Source organism: Haliotis cracherodii, unplaced genomic scaffold (assembly GCF_022045235.1).
Source record: "Haliotis cracherodii isolate W230 unplaced genomic scaffold, xgHalCrac1.p SCAF_6, whole genome shotgun sequence".
Lineage (NCBI taxonomy): Eukaryota > Metazoa > Mollusca > Gastropoda > Lepetellida > Haliotidae > Haliotis > Haliotis cracherodii.
Window position 1 is genome coordinate 11,019,691 of NW_027266319.1, and position 22,759 is coordinate 11,042,449.

At 40.1% G+C, this 22,759-nt stretch overlaps 1 protein-coding gene across 8 annotated transcripts in view; it reads right to left on the reverse strand.

Moving 5' to 3' along the window:
• LOC139446224 (IQ motif and SEC7 domain-containing protein 1-like) overlaps positions 1 to 22,759 on the reverse strand; it is a 189,174-nt gene that overhangs the window by 76,238 nt on the left and 90,177 nt on the right. The window contains exon 1 of one of the 8 annotated variants that reach the window (XM_071227557.1): positions 9,371 to 9,442. The exons of the other annotated variants lie outside the window; for them this stretch is intronic. Within the exon in view, the coding sequence (XP_071083658.1) occupies positions 9,371 to 9,423 (53 nt within the window). The 5' untranslated portion in view covers positions 9,424 to 9,442. Of the gene's footprint in view, positions 1 to 9,370; positions 9,443 to 22,759 lie in introns of those variants that run through there. 8 annotated transcript variants of the gene reach the window in all.

A 22,759-nucleotide genomic window follows, 5' to 3' on the forward strand; every position in this document is an offset into this window, starting at 1 on the left:
CAATGGTCCCTAGTCCCCAGGGCAGGTAGTCCAACAGTCTGGATTTGTCAAGACCACAGTGTAGGTTCCAGTAACATAGGCCAATTTGGGCAGAAACAGGTAGCCCTTCTTGAGTTTCACAAGTCTCTATCCCTGAGTACCCATCCCTTGGTAAGAGCCAACTAAAGAGAGAACTGGGGGGTTCGAAGGTGTTGACTGGTTGATTGTGTTGCATTGTACCCTGACACTACCCAACCTTTGCTGTTGGAATATGGCTAACTGTGCAGCGGTAGAAACTAATGTTTCTAGGCCACTAGTCCTTACAATGACACATAGCAAAACCCTTAAAAATGGCAAATTCTGACTAGTCCATACAATACCTTAACTGTTGGGCAGTTTGGCAAGGACTACAAGACTAGTGCCAATTTCTAACTCTGCTGTGGCATAAAACAACATTCACCCAGTAATTATTGTGAACAATCCCAGCACACAATATGTCTTCAACACTCATATAACCAGAACGCTGGAATGAAGATGTACAGGTACCTCTGCTTGGTTCGACAATTTGATCCAGCAGTGGAGCAGGATCTTTTCAGGGGAAGCTTTCACATCCTGACACCATTACAAAACAAAACATCGCAAAAGAAAATGTTGAAACCCAAATCCGAAGCAATCAAAGAAAAAGAAACATCAGAAGACGTGAACACTAAACTCCAGAAGCAAAGATCTTACAACATTCAAGTCTAACACCTGGCAGCAACATTAACAAACGCAAACATTTACTTAAACTTTGGTGTTGTCAACGTAATCAGGAAGATAGCCAAGTGAGAAAATGTACCTGACTAAAACATACAAGTGAACCTTTGTGAGGCGTGTCATCAGATTTCAGGGCAAGTAATAAGTTCAGGTCATATCCCCAGAGGAGATCTTACAGCTGTGGAAAGACCTGGTAGTTAGACAACAGGGCAGATCGGCCACACTTCCACTCTCATCAGGCCAGTCACAGACCATGAGGAACCAATCAGCTTTACTGTAACCACAGCATGGGGTCATACAGCGTTATCATCCATGTTATACACTCATGAATCACACACCCTATTAACATTCATATGTTGCTTAAAAAAATAGTCAATACTTTCAAGTGCACGACTGATGGCGTTGATGAAGAGAAACTTGGATCAGTCACTTTTGATCTTAATTAGTATGTAGGAAAATATAATAACATTGCCTTTAGAAGACCCCATGTGGTTGCCATTATACGTTGACCTTGGCGACCTTTACTTACACCATTCACATATCGGAGATAATAAAACCTTGCTTCATATCAACACAAATGAACCAAGTTATTTCTGGCAAACTTGAAGAGCTGCTGAAATATTATCCTGCATTTATGGTTCAACCTTGTCAGTATTGGCTCAAGTGACTAATAAAGCTTACAAAATCACCCCAACAATAAAACTTGTAGGCTTTCTTCTGTCAGTTCCAAGTCCTAATGCTGATGTTTATGGCTACTAACGTTTTGGGTGTTGACCCAGTTGTCTCATTGTCTGCAAAACAGGAAATCAAGTTAGTTTTTCAAGAGAGAAAAAGGAAAGACCAAACACATTGAAGGAAGTGTCAATATTTTACACACAGCTTGTGCACGATGATGAAAACAGCCTGTGAGGAAGCGGAGAGATTGTTTAGTCCAGTGGAATGAATCTTACACAATACAGAGTACTGTTACAAACACAGGTGAGTGATATCTTTTGTTCAAGACAATATTTGCAAACTAAAGAAAACTACACTTGTAAAGCTGAGTGATTGAGTGAAGGGTTCAAACTCAAATGAAGGCAGTGAGTGTGTTTTACGCCACTTTTAAGCAATATTCCTTCACAATGAAGGTACAGAACGTGAAGATTAGGCTTCACACATTTAAAACATGTGGAGAGTAAAATCTGGGTCCTCAGCTTGACTGGCCACACTGACAGTGTTTGTTTATTTGTTTGTTTGTTGTATAACGCCGCACTCAGCAATATTCCATCTATATGACCGTGGTCAGTAAATAATCAAGTATGGACCAGACAATCCAGTGATTGACATCATGAGCATCGATCCATGCAATTGGGATACGATGACATGCATCAACCAAGTCAGCGAGTCTGACCACCCGATCCCGTTAGTCGCCTCTTACAACAAGCAAAGCCACCTCTTACGACAAGCATGGCTTGGATCTAATCCGGATCTTCACAGGTCACACCGACAGTGAACACAGTAATGACAGCCATATATCATCCCTTCCTCGACCAACAGGTTCGACTGTGGTACAATATGCTAATAAATTACATTGATCACCATACAGAAACAGCTAAACTGACAAACCAGTAATCCAAACTACAGCCTAGAGTTTGTTTTGGAAGATACTACCATGACAAATTATAGATACATCAACAAGAAAATGTCATAACAAATAGGACTAACAGAAAATCCATAGGGACTCCTCATGAATGTACCCTATTCTCCACACAATATTCTAGCTACACTAATAGCCTCCCATTCACACAAATGAGTTCTAGGTAAGAGGAAAACCTGATTACTTAACAGTCTGGGTTTTGAATATAAGGTATACATCGCAACCCCCAGCCTCCCCACAAAAGGTGCTCTCTGTGCCGCTATTATGTCCATTTGTGACAGGCAGCCTTCTGTAGGGAGCACTGAAGATGAACTTTTGCACTTGCCCCGGTAATTAGATGAGCATATCGGCCTTGTGGGATTAGTGGCTGACAATATGGGGCCTGTGAGGACAGTGCATAGGGGTACAGGTAGGGATTGTCCTGGGATTGTCCCATGGGGAAGGGCCATGTAAGACACAGAGGTGGTTGAGGGAGTTGTGTATAAGGTTACTGACTAACATGCAATGAGCAGGTAGATTTCACAAAGGTACAGATCCTGATGGTTCAAGGGTTAAACTGAGCTTCAAAAGCTATAAATCCCTGATTCAGTGCCAGGACTGCCAGGTACTACGGCACATAACCTGTCTCTCAATTAAAGAATAGACATTCAAACCGTAAATCACAGTGACATACCTAGGAAGGATCACACGTTCCTGCTGATGAGATAGCATCTGGTCTGTCCACAGTGAATGGACATGATCACATTTGTCTAAGGTAATTCTTGGTTCAGGATCATCAGTAAGAAGACATGTCTATCAAGGCTCGGATATGCCAACCGTGTGTCAATACAAAAGGTAGATATGCATCAGCAGCTTGAGAAGTCTTTCTTTATGAAAGAGAAGGAATACGGTGATAAAGAAACATGGAGATGGAAGCCTCTAAACCTAATTCTCTCTGACAACAAGACAGGTAGAAAACATGGCCGTCTGATGGTATCTCCCCTGTTCAGTCATGGCTTAGATGTCAATGGCGGAACAACAGGGTGTTCGTATATGTATTCCTGCCAGCATGCTACAACAGGAACTACAGGTGCAGCCCTATCATTCAGAACACGTCTGAATGTCAGCCTTACTGGAATTGAGGGCTCTGTATAGGATCGTAGAATAGACAGCTGTCAATATTCTCAGACAAGGGAGGGAGATCGCTTGTTCATCAAGCTGGGCGAAGACTTTCTATTGGATCTGGTCTTCTCCAACATTGCTGAGCTGATACTTCTGTCATACTTGCATCATAGTCATGGCAAATTAAGTGAGTGTGTGAGTGAGTTTGATTTTACGCAGCTTTTAGCAATATTCCAGCAATATCACGGCGGGGGACACCAGAAATGGGCTTCACACATTGTAACCATGTCGTGAATCGGACCTGGGTCTTCGGCTTGACGAGCAAACGCTTTAACCACTAGACTACCCGACCGCCCCATGGCAAATTAAACCATCACTTGGCACTTGACCTACATTTCAAAATCCTTAAAAAGAGCAAGTTTCTACTAGTCGTAAAGAACAATAGGACTAGTGCCAATTTCTAAGACTAAAATGGTAAGCTGGACAAAACAAACTGGTGAGCTGGACAAAACAAACTGGTGAGCTGGACAAAACAAACTGGTGAGCTGGACAAAACAAACTGGTGAGCTGGACAAAACAAACTGGTGAGCTGGACGAAACCGAATATACGCTGAACATTAAAGGACGAAGACTTCCTTACATTTTCAACTAATATTGTATAGAGCTGTCAAGGCTGAGAGGAGCCTCATATCCTTCCTGCAACTGATGACAGCCTGCACAGATAGGTAAAGCAATTTGTCAGTGTTTCCCATCTTTCTGACAGCTCTGATACACTGCACATAACTACCAGGCAGCTCCTATTGTCTGTTAACTACGAGGCAGGTGTAACGCCAAGAATAACTATCCTGGATCAGGTAGATGTATAACTGGACTAATTTGTTATTTATAGTATTCAAAGACTCGCAATCCGAGTATGGTGTATCAACATCTATAACATCTATCTATACATATTTTATATACTTTTTTAAGATCATGACTAGAACAAAAGGTAAAAGAACACTTTCAAATGGATTTTTATTTTATGCTTAATTAAATGTAACAGGAATTGTACGAAAGACTCTGCTTTTAACAGAGATTTCTTACAATTATGGAAAGGGTTTAGTCGCTATTACTAAATTCACGAGTTACAAAACAGTAAAATGAAAACACTGATTAAAACACATACATAATGTGGTGAAGTACTAGCAGTTCAAGAGGCACCTGAAGTAACGTATTTAGGATAATCAAGTTGACCTCTTTCAAATCCACTAAATCTTTATGGCACTTAAGCCTAGAGCCACATTTCAAAGTGTCTGTCAAAGGACTTGACAGTTGGCCCCAGTTTTACCTCAGTGAATGTACTCTTAACACTGTCGGAGGAGAGCGGAGGTGTGGAAACACCTACCAACCTGACTGACGTCGGTACAGTTTCAAATACACACGTATCAGGATGAAATGAGGTGTGCACAAAGTTACGCACTCATGTCAGAAAATATTGTTGAACTTGTTTTTGTCAGATGTAAAAATTATTTTATGTCTTTTTTCGTACTCAAACATGAGTTCTTGTCAGTGTAACTTTGCCATGACGTAGCATACATAAAGTGATGTTTGACTACAGTTAGAAGCCCTTAATGGTCTTCGCTTGAGATTGAAGATAATATTTTCAAGCAGTAAACAGGGCAACTGAAATGAGGCTTTGACAACAAACAACAAGTTGCAGCAACATGATTTGTTCCCTCTTTTCATACAACTCTTAAATGCCACTTTCCTTCAAACAAACTCTGATTTATTTGCTTTCGCAAGACAAATCCTCACAAAAACATATCATAAAGATAATATGCGACTGACAAGTCTAATACAATTTCTGTTTCACTTCATCATTAAAAAAAAACATCTGTGTTTTTATTGTGGTGCTCCTCAACATTATAGCACCATGATGGTCTGTTAATATGTGAGTCCAGGCCAGACTCACATTGACCTCATGAGCATTGATCCACACCAGTGGGATACAATGACATGCCATACAAGCAGCTGAGCCGATCCACCTGACGCGCATTGATCTACACCAGTGGGATACAATGACATGCCATACAAGACCCTGAGCCGATCCACCTGACGCGCATTGATCTACACGAGTGGGATACAATGACATGCCATACAAGTCCCTGAGCCGATCCACCTGAAGCGCATTGATCTACCCCAGTGGGATACAATGACATGCCATACAAGTCCCTGAGCCGATCCACCTGATGCGCATTGATCCACATGAGTGGGATACAATGACATGCCATACAAGTCCCTGAGCCGATCCACTCAGTCACTTCTTCTGACAAGCACAGGTTGCTGGGCAACCAAATGTTTACCCGGAATTCACACGGGTGGACCAATATCAGCAGTAATATCTTAGTAATGAGACTTTGCCATCAGTTTTAAAGGCAGACTATGCTCTTAGAGCTGATGCCCATTTCCTGTCTCAGTACCCACGTGGTTATAAGTGCCCCTGTGAGACATTTAGTCTATGAAACTGGGTGAACAGATTCATATACATCATACAATTTGAGTTAGTAAAGTTTGTCCTGAAGGACCTGAATCAAGAGTGCAATCGACTGGAGTCAAGAGCCTCTTTAAACATCACATGGAGCAGCACATGAGTGACAGAAGCTGATTACTTGAAGGATGCTGACCGAGTCACATGGCACATTATTGGATTGACCACACATCTGGTCATAACTAGCTAATCAGGTATCAAGTCATTACCCAGCCGGATAATAACTGGTCTCCACCCAAACCACAGTCACGAGCCAGGGGATTAGGCCAATCGTCTGTCACAAGAACTTACACAGAAATAATACGTATTCAATAATGTCTACCTAGAAAACGTGACAGTTACAAGTGTGTTGACTCACTGATGCGTAAAACATCCCCTCCAAACGCTCTGTTGACCAACATGAAGCGTATACACTATCATTCAGACACCAGAGCAATCTGCTGACAATGGGATGATCTTGGATGACAATGAGATGATAGCTGATACAGGGCAGACAAGTAACACCAGAACGACCTGTGTACACTGTGACATGGGAGGCAGATGAAAGAGTCTGGGGGGAGGATTCCTTAGCATCTATACACCTGCAGAAACTCTATAGGGCCTACTTTCTGCCTCACCTGATCAAACTCGGCTTTCAATGAATAGGTGGTCTCAAATTCTGACATTTCTGGCCCTATCCTGAACCTTCAATGGATAACACCAAAATCAGGCTGGCAAGGGATTAACAATTTTGGTTGTTGTTGAAATCGCAAAAGTCCTTCACATTTTTAGCATTCTTAAGCTTCAACAATACCAGGACATCCCACTTCAGCATGTCAAAAAATTGGCTTTCTCCTGAAGAAAAACCAGGCTCTGATTCGTGACTGGTAATCAAGATAAAAGCCTGATTGCCATCACAAGTACAAACCAGAAGTGAGAGATAGGGGCCAACCCACCTTCGTCTCAGTCCTTACCAAAATACACAAAAGATAGGACTCACAGATTTCACTTTCCCTAAGTCAGCAACTGGCTTTATCTTGTACCGTTATCAATTGAAGACAAGTTTCAGAATGGAGAGAACCGTAGCCTGCACTGGAAAGGTATACACCTAACACTTGGCATGGAAACATTAGTCTAACATACTGTATCTGACGTAATAAGCGCCCAGGGCGCTCTCAAAATTAGAAATAGGGGGCTCTTATTAGAATACTATGATGGTGGAAAAAAACAGAGTTGAAAGATAAATTTTTATGGTTATGCTGACAGCCGGAAATGTTTATGTTCGACAGATATATTTTTCCAGAATTTAATTGCCCATAATTAAGGGTGCATATAACACACGAGTGTGTATTAGACACGAATAAATAAGTCTTGTGTACATTGATCAATCGGAAGGGGTGCTAATTGGGATTGTTCACTAGCCAATATATCAGCAAATGTCGCTGTGGGTGCTTATTACGTCGAATACTGTATTGGCAGTAGCAGGAGTAGATCAAGAAAATAACTGTCACCTCCAAAGTAGGATATAGTTCCTGCACTAAAAAGAATACTCAAACAAAGCGTGTGGCAACGAAATACATCATTAGTTCCTCTTATACACTGAAAGCTGCAGCCCAAGGGAGACTGCTGTAGCCCAGGAGAAGGATCAGGGAGTCCGCTTGCAATGGTGTACAGGTGGAAATGTGCTTTCATGCTATGGTACCAACAGGAAAGAAAGATGGACCTCGCCACTCTGAAGGGAGCTATATTCTCCCATTGTTGCTGCAGGATGAGTATATCCTTTCACACAATGGTAAGAAACAAATAGATGGTAAACAATATCATGCTAGGTTGCTCTGAAGGAGCAAAATGTTCACAAAAAGATATCGACACACAAGCTTGACTGTACCTTATGGGTTTCAGTGCCAACTTGCTCAGCAGATCAGAGGAGGTAAGACAAGTGCAGCGCTATACAAGAAGGGTAACGGCTTGGGTTGAAAGTGAAACCGTTTTGTTTATTGGGAATCTCCCACACCTTATCACATGGAGGCCACCACTACTCCTACCTGGGCCTGTGTGTCTCAGCCACATCAAAGTGGGGAATCAAGTGGAGTCTATTTGCACCTGGTGTTTCGGCTAGCTTTCACAGAACGTAGAACCCATAGAGTTACATACCTACTAGAAGGAACACATGGCTGGATAATACAACGAAGTCAGGGAATGAAAATAGCAGTGACGAGTCAACATTTTTCAAATTTAGTTAGCTGTTTAACGTTACACTCAGCAATGTTCCAGCTATATGACGGAAGCCTGTAAAATCAATCCTAGACAAGACAAAACAGTGAGTGATGTCATGAGCAACGTTCCTGTAAAACAATCCTAGACAAGACGAACCAGTGAGTGATGTCATGAGCAACATTTCATTCCTTCAGTGTATAATGACATGCAATCTCCCAAGTTAAATTACTTGATCCACTTAGTCGACTCCTACCACAAGCAAACATTTCCCATATTGAATAGTTGCCCATAATTCATCATTACGTGCTCAAAAACATTTTCTCCAGCAGATAAATTGTAAAATGCAAGAGCAAACTGTCGAGTCAATCCATTTCTTTTTGCTTACCCTACATGGGATCCCACCGCCTAGAAAAATATCACGAGCAACTTACAGGATTTCTTCTTGCTGGATTCAGAGAAGGAAATGAAAGTGACTTTCCCTAAGAATTTCCTGAAAACCTGGGGTTATCTGAACACTGACACATCAAGCCTTCGGCTGACTTCCCGACATTCAGTAATGTAATTATCCAAGTTCGCTTATACCATGACAATAGCCTCAGTGCCAGGCCTCATTTCAAAGTTAACCAGTGCAAAAATGTATAACATTCTTCGGAAGAATCACTTATGCTTAAAGCTCAACATCGAATAATGTTTGTATTATTTATGATAATATCTGAATACAAACAATAGTAAATGGTATGATATTATGATGATTAACTTCAAATCCTGACTGACTGACTGACCGACCATTCGTCCATCCCCCCTGACTGACTGATCATTCATCCATCCACCCTGAGTGAGTGAGTGAGTGAGTGAGTGAGTGAGTGAGTGAGTGAGCGAGCGAGTGAGTGAGTGACTGAGACAACTATTTACCCATCCCCCTCCTTCACTCACTCTCACACAAACAAACATACAAAAATCCCATAAAATTAATTCTTAAATTCTGGAAGATATCTGCTACATATTCCACTAGTCCAAAGCCTGTGTCTTCCCTTCGCTAAACTTCAGCATGGGCAAGTAAGCTCAGCCACAAATAGCCCATATCACAAAACTAAAACCTCTCCACAATGATGCTTCAAGCCACGTTTGGGCTTGAACGTTTTGGCCAAAGTTCCAGTCAGGGATCTACAACTCACCATAGAACTTGTCTCTTGCAGCACAGCTGTATCAGAATAGGTAAACACGCCATTGCAGAACACTAACTCCAGTCAACACACTGCAGACAGGTACAATATTCCACCATAGATCATTTTCTTCCAATCACCAAATGGCTGTGTCAACTTTGTAAGCATCAGCCCAAATCCAAGTCTCTTCTAAAGAACTGTCTGCAAAGTCACTCAATCCTGTGTCCAAGACGGCTATATAAATCTTAAACAAACCACCAACTTGAGTTGTTCAGAAACACGAAAGTACTCTCAAAGCCGGTGAGTTGATAGTCCCAGCTAATATCTCTGAAAGTTGGGGTCACTAGCCAGAAGCCCCTGGGTAGGTGAGTAATAAATCACTGTGTCAGTCCACAACACACCTTGTAAACATAAGATCATTACTGAGGATTATGTAGTTAACTTACCAGCTTACACAGACTACACAATATAGCAGCTTTTCTAGGGCTTAATGAAGGAAACAGTTTCCTCAAGGACAAAGAAATCAAAAAGGATATGCAAGGAAATATATAAACTGTCAGTATCGTGACACGGCGATCCGGTTACAAACGACTAATGAGTCTGACTGAACTGAACAACATGCATCCTTGCACAGATAACACCGATGTTCCTTATAGGAAAGTATATGCTGATAACATGTTGATGAAGCAAGAGTGATGAAGGCTTTGTGCTGCTTATAATCAGCTTTATTGCAGTTGGCTGTCAATGTAATACAAATCCCTTGGAGTTACAGCATTAGAATTGGTATATGAGTTAGGTATATGACCTCAAGTCAATTTTAATTTTGTTTTTGTTGTTGTTTAACACTGCCCTCAGCAATATTTCAGCTGATGGCTGTGATTAATCAAATCTGGATCAGACAATCCAGTGATTGACATCATGAACATAATTCTATGCAATTGGGACACGATGACATACATCAACAAAGTCAGTAAGCCTGACCATCCGATCCTGTTAGTCGCCTTTTACGAAAAAAATAGTGAGCAGTCTTCGTAAATAAACATGTTGTTTGTTTGTTGTTAACACCACACTCAGCAATATTCCAGCTATATGATGGCGGTCTGTAAATAATCGAGTCTGGACCACATAATCCAATGATTGATGTCATGAGTATCGATCTATGCAATTGGGATACGATGACATGCATCAACCAAGTCAGCGAGCCTGACCACCCGATCCCGTTAGTCGCTTCTTACGACAAGCACAGTCACCTTTTACGGCAAGCACAAAATAAACAGGAAAGCCAGAGGGTCCATGTAAGTATAAAGTTAAAGAACTTAGACTCAAACACCACAGAAGAAGTACTCAAGTGTGCCAGGACAACCTTAATTTCAAATCAGTTGTTAACAGAAAACTCTTAATGTATTAGCAATGGAGAAAGTTGGGTTTAACGTTAAAATCATCCCTATCAAAGCTTTAGCACGACTTTCAACATAATACAGACAAATTTGCACTACTTACTTCAGTCAAAGAGACGCATGGGGTAAAATCAACAATTCTTCTCCATCGATGATGCAGGTGGAAATTTGTCTGAATATATTTCCAGGTATTTCTAATTAAGTCAACATTCTTCTCTCTCCTTACCAAAACTAAAAAGATTTTGTATGTAACACTATCTGTTCCTACAATTCAGTCACACTCATTGAAGAATGTTTGTTCAAGAAACAAGCACCACTCCTTCATCAAACCCAAGAGGACAAGAGAATCTTGACACAGATATACCCACTAATTCAACGAAGCCCAGGTAGTCTGATATACTCTGCACTAGTTTCTATTTGAAAACACGCCCATTCTTTTAACCTGACTGCAGTAGGACATCGTTAAAGTTTAACAGTTGACAGCAGAGTACTGGAACTAGCTCAACCGAGACAAACAGGGCTGTACCCACATGACATTAAACAGAGCTTTGATGGACCTAAGTCACACTAATCACATTTTATTTGATTTGAGTGAGTGAGTCGGGATTAATGCTTTGAACAGTATTCCAGTTATATCGCGACATGTCAGCTTAATGTGGGAGGAAAAGCCCGAAGTGATGCAGGCCTCAGACGTTTACCACTTCGGTGAAATCCATGCGCACAGGTATGGTGCTGACAAACCTAGAAACATAATCGGGGCTAACCAGGATTCGAACACATAATTCTAGGTTTCCATCTCTGCACAGTGAATGATGCACCTTAGACAACTGGGTGACTCGTGCCCTACAAGATTTGAAACACTTAACACGAAACAAATTACCACATACATCGAGGATAAAAACTTTGAATGGGAAAAAATAAACACATTTGATATTCAGTGTTGGTTTAACCTTGAAGGTCATATTTGACACTCTAAATAGCGGTTAAATGTTGGAATAAAATTTCTTGAAAAAAATAATACATACCGGTAGACAAATAATTTTGCAAAATCTTAACAATAAATGAACTTAATTGAAAACAGGGATGAATAATGAAAAGCACTAGATTTCTTCCCCTGTATGTTGACATAACCTTATGAATGCCATGACTGGATGCTTAAGATGTTAGACGCAAATTCAAATCTGAGTGGTACACACTGATGAATGAATGACGGTCTGTTGTCGTGTTTACTTTTTTCTTTCCACATTTCTTGCATAATCATGCCCATGCAGCAGTGACAGACAAAAAGTGTCTTTCCTAACGACATTAATGTATCACTGATTAACTAACCACCCACTGAGTCGTGATGTAATTATTGAAGCACTTGCCACAGACAGAAAACATGATCGCCTTGGAACATGCTGTATACAATAAACCACAAAAATCTACTTACTATCTACTTGCTAATTAGATACATGGGGAGTAAGTGGGGAAAGAAATACATCAGCTTAGCAAGATCACAGCGCAAAAACAATATTGTATTTTAGTCACAGTATGGGGGGGCTGCTTCCATTTAAGACGTTTTTATCCCAGAATCAGCTTCACTGGGCTATAACATTTGATGATATTTTCAGAAAAAAATGACATTTGATATCAAGCCTTTAGCAAAGGAAATTTTGAAGTAAAAACTTACAAAAATACAAGGGACCTTCATTTAAAGATCTAGGGGGAGAAACAGATAAATTTCTATACATTTAAAAACTATCAAAACCGAAACACAAAATGGATTCTAAAACATAAGAAACTTATGATAATTATACTGGAGTGTAAACCAAGCTAAAAACCTTTTTCCATAAAACTTGACAAATATAAATAATAAAATCACTTGACCTAAAGTAATATTGTAGATAATACTCATTTAACTAACAAAAAATGAAAAAGTTTGCCAACCTGCAACTGGGCACTTGTTGCGGGTTATCCTACTCCTGGCCTGAAGAGGGAAGTGTTTCCCTCCCCGTGCTACTGTCGAATGAGACTGATGCAGGCGCGAAACGGTGGCTGAGACCGGGCTCTCCCCTTGATTTCCTCAACAGGAAAACAGAACTACCTCCAATATCCTATGGGAAGCATGTACTATGCAGCCAGCAGCAGCAGCAGCAGCAGCAACAGCAGCTTCTTCAGGTTACATGGTACATCACTATCTCCATACATCCATAATGCAGATATCTACAGCGCCTTATCAAAAGCATGTCATACTGCAGATGAAGGCTTCATGGTTTGGCAAATCACTGTGGGAAGTGCAGGCAGGTATCCAAGCTTGTCCAAATTTAACTGAAAGATTACATTTTACTTAAGCAAACTTCTCCTCCCTGGTGGAGGCGAGCGGCAGGTAGCAGTGTAAGCTGGGGGTCAGATGGTGTGTACCGCGACCGTCACCCTCTGTTGAAGGATCCAGGTGTTTCGCTGCTGATGGGCAAAACTGGCTGATTGGTCTGAGGCTGAGTCCTCTTGTACATTCTTGACAAGTTTAAAGGACGCTGCTAAGCTGTAGACCAACATCCCGAGACTACTGTCATTATCCTACTCAAATAGCTACGACAGGCAGCATGGTCTCGACAAAACCCTATACCATGTCATAACTGTTCCAAAGCCTGTCATTTTCCATTTTCCCCTAAAGAATTCATCAAACAAATTATTTCTCACATTTTTCCGAGTATGATTCATCTCATTAATGGAATAATGGCAATTACCAATTTCTATAAAAATTATTAACTTCGCTGGTGTTGGAATTGGGACATTTCAGACGAATCCTGTTGCTCTGGCTAGAGTTTATCGAACGCTACCATAATCTTGAATTAGTTTAATCTCAGATTCCCCCGGATAGAATCCTTATGGGAAGCCGTCCAATGATCGCCAACATCCTAAACACACAGCTGTTAGCAGTGAGCTAATCTCAAAATGTTTTAATTTCCTCTGTTTTGTTTGAATAGAATTTTTTTCCTTGACAGCAATCAAGTCTATTTAGACGCGAAAGAGCATGGGTAATTTAGTTAATGCATCAGGTTTAATGTCAGTGCATTAAGTAAATATCACTTAGTAAAAAAGTCTGTACTAAAAATTACTTCTTTCACCAAAATAATCATGACGCCTGGTTGAGAATACACATTCTTTCAATACAGATCCTTAGTTCAATGTAGGACTTCCGAATTGTCGTAGGAACAAGTTAATGACATTCCATTGGTAAATGTCGGTTTGCATTAGAATCTTGAACGTTAACATCACAACCTAAATTGTCAGTAAATGGATTTTCACAGAACATGAAATCAAAATATAAATCAAACAACATATATCACAAAATATTACATACAGAACAAAAACAGTTTGGGTCCAAGAATATTTTTCAGTTATTTTTTCTGTTGTGAAAAATGAACACACTTGTACATAAACTGATCCCAAAAAATATTCAGGATCCAAACTATTTTTTGGTTAATATAGGACAAAATGTAACATGATTGAAAAGAGTCAACTTCTTTGATTTTTGAAACGTGAAGCATCACACATCCTTCCTTGCAATCTAACCTTGAAATCAAAAAAGACTTTTTCAAACTAAATGACCCATTTGGCCACATTAATGAAAACATATGGCCACCACAAGGAAGTAATGGAGCCATATCTCAATACTAGAAAAACAAAAGTCTCACAATAATATTTATTCATCTGTTGTTCTGAGAAGGCAACAAGCCAAATGTCTTTCACAGCATCTTCTTCAAATATACTCAACATGGTAAAAATAATTACGAAGTAATGGCTATTTACTTATCCAAGGCTTATCTGTAAATGGCACTGTCTAATTTAGAGCTATTGATAAAGCCATCTGATTTTTACATCCGAGACCTTTCATCGTCAATAAATGCCGGCCTTCTACAGGAGCAAAAGATCAAAGTTGAAAACATTTCACCTGAAAAGATCTTCTTGAGATGAATTTGTAAAACCCGCCATTATTTCAAGTCTTTCAACTGCATAACGTTTAAAGAAAACAAACATGGTTGATAAGACCACCTCTGTGTATACTCTTTGTATGACTAAACTCAAAAATTGACTTTTAATATATTCTCATGAATAGAACATGTTTTCAGGAGACAACAAACACATCCTCCATTTATTCAAAGGGAGATAAATCAAGCCAGTTTGAGATCGTCTTTATTTACAATGTCCTTGAACTAACAAAGTGTGCATGAAAGTTGAGCAAAACCCCATCTCTTGCATGATGTCTGACACGTGCCTTTAATTGTTTTTTCAGCTTGACTTAACGTAAATCTCCAGACTGGCGAGCGTATTGATGGGTTTTGTAGGAAGGATGTGAGAAATATTCCGCCAAAATGGCAAAGAAGCCCTCGTAATCTTAACATGTGCAGAGAAACAAATCTCTCAACCAAGTCCCTCGGAACATCGCAAGCATCAGTGAATATTCATCATAAAAACTCAACACATTACAAACGTTATTTGTCAGAAGCACATCAAATTTGAGATACTGCACCAAGAAGAAAAGAAATCGTCATTTTTTACGTATTTCAAACTTTGTGGTTACACATTTCTTCCTTGGCAGAATTGTCTCATAAATTCCATAAATTCAGTAAATTACAGTGCCAGATTTATAGATAATGATTCCAGGACTGGCCACAGTGGTGAGAAGGCAATAATGTTTACAAGAATAAAAGCCTGGTGAATATTACCAGAAAAAGATGCAAGTTGAAGAAAACTGCAATTAATGTGATTTACTACACTGCCTATCTCTTCCTTATCCCACACACTCTGGGCAAATAGACTTCTGGTGTGACCTAATGGCATCCAAACAAGCCTACAGCTTTACTGGATAAGTTCAATCCACAAAATCACGATTCAGCAATCCAAGAAATGTTCTGGAGAAAGTTGGTCCCCTTCCAACTTTTATTTACACCGTTTACCTCCTTATCAGTTGTGATAGCCAACATGGTGATGCCCCCTACCAGTTTCGCCATTGATTCTGCAATTACCTGATGATATTTATCTAGACAGATCCCACTGACGTAGCAGAGAAACCGATTCCAGTCTGATTCCACCAGAGTAGATGTTTACCTGACCTATATACCCCACAATCCTGACCAACATGCAAGGATGGATCTTGATGTCCGATACAGATGAGTCTGGCCAGTGTAGGTGCACGATTCCTCTACAGTAATGCCATATATGACATATCATGTGCATTTAGAGACAGAAATACCGTAATAAGCGCCCAGGGCGGTCTCAAAATTAGGAATAGGGGGCTCTTATTAGAATATTATTTTGGTGGAAAAAACAGAGTTGAAAGATAAATTTCGTGGTTTATGCTGACAGCCTGAAATGTTATAAACGTATTATACACGATAGATATATTTTTCCAGAATTTCATTGCCCATAATTAAGGGTGCATATAACACACGAGTGTGTATTATACACAAATATATAAGTCTTGTGTACATTGAACAATCAGATTGTAATTGGGATTGTTCAACAGTCAGCTTAATGTGGGAGGAAAGCCCGAAGTGATGCAGGTCTCAAGACTTTTATCACTTCGGTGAAACCCACGAGCACAAACCTAGAAACATAATTGGGGCGAACCGGGATTCGAACCCACAATCAAGGGACACAACTCTGCACAGTGAATCGCAGCGCCTTAGACGACTGGGCCACCTGTGCCCCGTGCCCCTGTTAAAGTAAGGGAGTTAACTTAGTGAGAAGATTGCTTTGTGGAACGGGATCCAGATCAATAAGTGGACAGTAATAAATTTCAAATCTAATCATTGTTTTAAAATAATCACGAAAGTTAATGGGAGGGTGAAAGTTAAATAGAGAGGCGCAAACCTTGAGAACCCCAGGACTCCCCTTCACTTTAAACACTGATAATACTTAACCTGAAACAAGGACTTATCATTGGAGATGTAGTTGCAAGTGAAAAAAGTAAATGTGCTTGCCATTTTGAAAATCTCTTCTTCACATCAACACCCTAATGCTGTTTGCTGTGATATGTCTGCAGTCTGTGAGTGAGCGAGTGTGGTTTTACACCGCGTTTAGCAGTATTCCAGCAATATCATAGCGGGTGACACCAGAAATGGGCTTCACACATTGTACCCATGTCGGGAATCGAACCTGGGTCTTCGGCGTGATGAGCGAACGCTTTAACCACTAGGCTACCCGACCACCCCCTGCAGTCTGTGAACTTAACTTTGTCCAAGACTGAGTCCATTACCTTAACTATTAGTATTATGATGATTATTATTAATAATGATTATTATTATACCTCAGGTATCCAAGTATCTGCTCAAATGTGGTTGTATTTGTTCCCCGACCAGTTGATCCATTCACATTCCAGTTATCATTCTCAACTCCCTAGGGAGTATACAACCCAAGCTGCCTAGGGGCCCTCAGAAGAGTGAGTGTTTTACAGTGTGTCTGCATATTGTGGGAGGAAAGCCTGAAATGATACAGGTCTCTGATGTTTACTACTTTGGTGAAACCCACAAGCGCACACATGGTGCTGACAAACCCAGAAACATAATCAGGGAAAATCTGGGATTTGAAAACAATGAATGATAATAGGATTCTGGCATGCCCGAGGCTGCAACCCTGCACAGTGAAATGTGGCGCCTTAGAGACTGGGCCTACCCTGCCACCCCTCCCAAGCCATAATGAGGACAGTCCATATCCACTGAAAAAGATGAAGAAGGCCAGTCCATTCTTAAACACTCAAACATTTTAAGCACAGACAAGGCTGGAATAGAGCCAAAGTGGCATAAAACAATATTCACTACAAAATATTTTCAGCAAGTTTATGTAACATATGGAAATTAATACCCCACAATCACATCCATCTTTCAAAAAGACTTAAAATGACCCTTAGCCTAAAGCATTAACCTCAAATTATACATAGGCATCCTCAAGGTAGGTAAACCTTCTTCATCCCTACGTTACCTATCTTATCACCCAGTTTCCCACTGTCCTGGTGTATACCATTGATTTATTCCCTCCCTCATCCACAACATACACTTCCCTTCTCTCAGCATACATCCACGTCTCCAGCTTGGAGACTAGCTTGTTGAAGCTGCTCTCTACAGCACTACAAACATAATAGGTGCCTGATATGGTGGAAGTGGTCCTCCTTTACCTTCTTGCATGTACTTGTTGGATTCTGATAAACCCCCTGGCTTTATATAGAATGAGATAACACTCAAGTATAAGTTTCCTCCCTGTTTTCACACACCTTGAGTACGTTATCAGTCAGGTTAGTGCAGAAGTGCTGTCTCAAAATCAACATGATTTTGTGATGGGTGTTTCATCATAGGGGCTGCTTCTGCATGAACACCGAAATATTCTATTTTCGAAATATCTAAGAGAAAGATCTAGGAAAAAGCTTGTCTTGTCAAATTTAAGTGAGTGAGTATGGTTTTACGCCGCTTTTAGCAATATTCCAGCAATATCACGGCGGGGGACACCAGAAATGGGCTTCACACATTGTACCCATGTCGGGAATCGAACCCGGGTCTTCGGCGTGACGAGCGAACGCTTTAACCACTAGGCTACCCGACCGCCCCTGTCAAATTTAAAGTGAGGTGAGGTGAAATGGGGTTTAACGTCGCGTCCAAGATTATTGTACTTATATAGCGACGTGCATGTACGTGTGTGTGTTTGTGTGGCTGCTTGTACTAGTCCAGACTGATGCCGATTTATAGCGCTAGCTCACTGAGATACCATGCCGCAGTTTAACATGAATACCCCACTCAGACACAGTATACTGACTCCGAGCCGACCAGTCCTTGTTTTAGCCCCTTAATGCCGAGCGCCAGACAGGGTAACAACAAGTACCATCTTTTAACGTCTTTTGGTATGATGCGGTCGGGGATCGAACCCTGAACCTTCCGCTCTCCGGGCGGACGTTTGTCAAATTTAAGCGTTAAATAATCGTTCCAAACTGTCATGAAAGAACAAAACAATCCGTGAGCTGTCAAAGATACACAATCACAAAGAGTATTTAAGTGACATCAAGTTTCATTTCGCTTCAACTGAATCAAAGGTTGCTGAGGCAGGCAAAGGACAAACACTACTGGTAAAACCACAAACACCCATATTGTGCTGACCAAGGAACATGATCGTTGCAAACACGGGACTTGAACCCATTACCACGGATCCACACTGTGGCACCTTAGCCCACTGGGCCACCGAAGCTAACGATCTAGTCAACTATCCAAGATGTTTTTGGGGCATGGTTTCAATAGATATTAATGTTCACATGCTAAGATGAATTTGTTAGTTTACAGACATAAATATTTCTTTACTCGGCTTCAGGCCAAAGATACTGACAGCCGCCGTGATAAGGTGAGCTACAAGCAGTGACCTGTAGATGATTGAGCATGCTACAGATGCATCTACAAGTGTCAGATGTGGCCACTGGAGGCCTTGGACACAGGTGACTCATCAGGGCAAGTCAGTCATTTGTCACTGCCATCAACTACCAAGAGAGATGTCCCACAGAAATTAAAACAACAAAATCTAATCAGCCCTTGGGTGACAAGTTTCGTTAGGTTGACTTGAATGACATTTTCTCAACTTTCCTTCATTTTCTTCATTTTCTTTCACTTTGAGACAGAAGCAAAAAAAGTCATTTGAATGGTTTGAAAGTTAACACAATGGAATTATTCAGGGGGAAAGACACATCTCATTTTGGACTGGCAGTTTCCCTGACAAAAGTAACTTTTTGTAGTAGATGAGTTTGGTTTTATGCAGCTGTTCGCAAACAATCCTGCCACCAAAGCAAGAATTGGTTTTACAGGCTACATGTTTCAATGTAAAATAAGTTATCCTTCAAGATTTTCACTTGTCTAAGATCATAATGGACCAGTAGCCATGTCTAAGTGTCAGATGAAGAAATAAAATATTTAATCTTCAGTATAGTGCCAAATTTCTTAATTCCACATCCTAAATGAGGATTAACAACAACAAAAACCCAGTAATCAATACAAAAATCATACAAAAAGAATGTTTTAGAAAGTTCCATCAAATACCTCTTTAGGTCATAATGGAATTGCATAGTTTTTGTCTGAATGGACCTACCTCTGCTGTGCCAGAAGATGAGCAGCAACAGCAGCAGCAGCAACAGCAGCAACAGCAACAGACACTCTGAAGCCAACCTGCTGCTTCTGCACAATCACCAGAGACAATGCTGGTGACCAGGTCCTCCAAATTTATAGAAATGTGTTTTAATGATATTCAAGAGATATTTGAGATAGGAGAATCATGGACAGCTTAAGAAATCCAGAGATTGATTTTGGACACGAAGAGGGTCGAGGGACAATGGCCGGGGCAAGATGTTAACAGACGGATGGGATAGTGACACATGCATGTGTTGGTAGATGATCATGTGACAAGCGTCCTGGTGAGGACACTTAGAGCGTGTATGACTCACAGATGTCACTGACCAATAAAGACCAAACTGCAGGAGCAAACATTCCTTTTTAATTTCAGCAGGAATCTAATTATGAGCTCGGGCCAAGCTTTTTTCACAAAACTCTTGCAAGTGTTAATTTTAACATTCCCTCACCAATTTGTTGAACAGTCAGTTGTTGAGCTGGTAAAACTGTTGGATTATGAGCAGAGGAAACAAAAGCAATTAGATCCTGATGGGGATGGGGGTCTTCAAAGGATGCTATTACCCATTAGACTATATTTGAACTTTCACACCATCTAACTGGTGAAAACACTAAACATTTCAAGAACATTATATTATGTAAAAACTCATATCAGTCTGTGGCTTAAGCAACTAATCCGAAGCCCAAGTCTAGTAACATTCTGTATCAGTCTAGTACACTCACTTAATAATAGTCTACAAAATAACACTAAATTCTACTGAAAATGATGCTGAGAGTCAAATTTGGTTTATCAGTCTCAAATAATTATGTCAAAGACTGATATTATTAGAACACATTTAGCAGTAGAACACATTTAGCCCAATGGCCATATTAAACTTACTTTTTTATCATTTGTAAAAATGATCATAATGAAACATGATTTTTAAAAAAAGCAAACAAAAACCAATATATTTATTGCTATTTAAAATAAAAGAGACAAAAAACCTTTCCATAACCATCATCCAAAATCACAACTAAAAGCAGAGTCCCTTGTACAATTCCGACTCTATCATAAGCAAGCCTTGAATTAGGAATGTTCCGAAATACTGTGTGTGATCAATGGTGCAACACTGTGCAGTGCAGTCCACGCCATAGCAAGACACTCTCCCACAGAACAAGAGAGCCTCATGCCACATGAGCATTAGACTATTTAAAAGCTTTCACCAGACAATCAATACAGATTTCCACATCACAAATGGCAAGCAACAGCTAGCCTCACAGAGTTACCTCCCTTGGCACATATTTACTGTTATCCGAGATTGACATTAAAATATCATCTTCGAGGCACTGATACTTCAAGACACTTTAATTTTGACCTAAGAAGTACTGAAAATTACACCACTCTAAATCATTTTCATAAATTGAGTGATGTTTTCTGAAAGAGCATCTGCCAAAGTCACTTTGCACCCATCAAGGCTATGCATCTGTCGGATGATAAACATCATATCATGCTGTGTGATACAGGTGAGCAGATGAGACATTATCTTTATCACTCTCAAATATTCATATTCCTAGAAATGAAATTATCGTGAGAAGTGAGGAGGGGTTTCTTGTAAATCCCCAAACAACAATATTTGTCAAACGTGAAAATGTCTTTTTGCTTCCTATTGAGTCTGTTAACTAATTTGATGATACACCAAACATGACCAACATTATTCTATGAGACTGCTTATTAAACAATTCTTTATCTTTTTCATTCATATTTCAACCATCAACACTTGCTAGCCCAACAATGCTAACCCTGTTTGTAAAACCAACTGCCCCCTCCCTCTCTTCTCTCCACCCCCCCAACCCCCCCCCCCCCCCCCTCCCCTAAAAAAATCCAAAATAACTAAAACATTCCACTATCCCTGGAGATACTTTCATAATAATCATTTTGTAAATGGCCACAGGCTTGAGTTATCAAAGCACTTGAATATTTCACTAATTCCACATCAAACTTGGCATTTATTACATCAAATACAGTATTCCCGTTTCTATCAACATTGACTTCAAGTTCAGACCAATTAGCACAGCTAAACTCCATAGTATCCCGTATCTCACCATCACAGATACACTGGTCCCCAGCGTACCAGCCTGGTGAATGGCCACATGCCTGTCTTAATCGTTTCCTACTTGAAACACCATGAACCAGTTGAACACTTGATAGTGATTGTATTTAAGTGTGACTTCGTACAAGCAGTCAGTATGCTTATCACCTATGTGATCATGGAACCAAATGCTCATTATTTGCAACTTTATCAAGTGAGTGAGTGAGTGAGTGGATCACTTTTTCGGTTAAATAATGACATGTCTGTTTGTTTGTTGCTTAATGCCAGCAAAAATGAAATATAAAATTTAACATACTTTCCACAGATAGCTTTCATTTAAAACATATTCAAATGAAATATCAGTTTCTCAGTGAAAAAACAACATGCAACTTTATCAAGTGAGTGAGTGAGTGAGTGAGTGAGTGGATCACTTTTTCGGTTAAATAATGACATGTCTGTTTGTTTGTTGCTTAATGCCAGCAAAAATGAAATATAAAATTTAACATACTTTCCACAGTCAGCTTTCATTTAAAACATATTCAAATGAAATATCAGTTTCTCAGTGAAAAAACAACATTAACGTGGAAAACAAAAAACACAGGCGGAAATAAACTTAACCTTTTTTCAGCCATATTCACATGATCCTGCATTTACATCTGCTAGTCTTAGTTTCACATTGACAATGTAAGATTTGTTTGTTTGTTTGCCGTTTAATGCCACACTCAGCATTATTCCATTATCTGGCGATTGATATCAGGAAGATTGATCCACGTCGTCAAGGCATTATGACCAGCAATC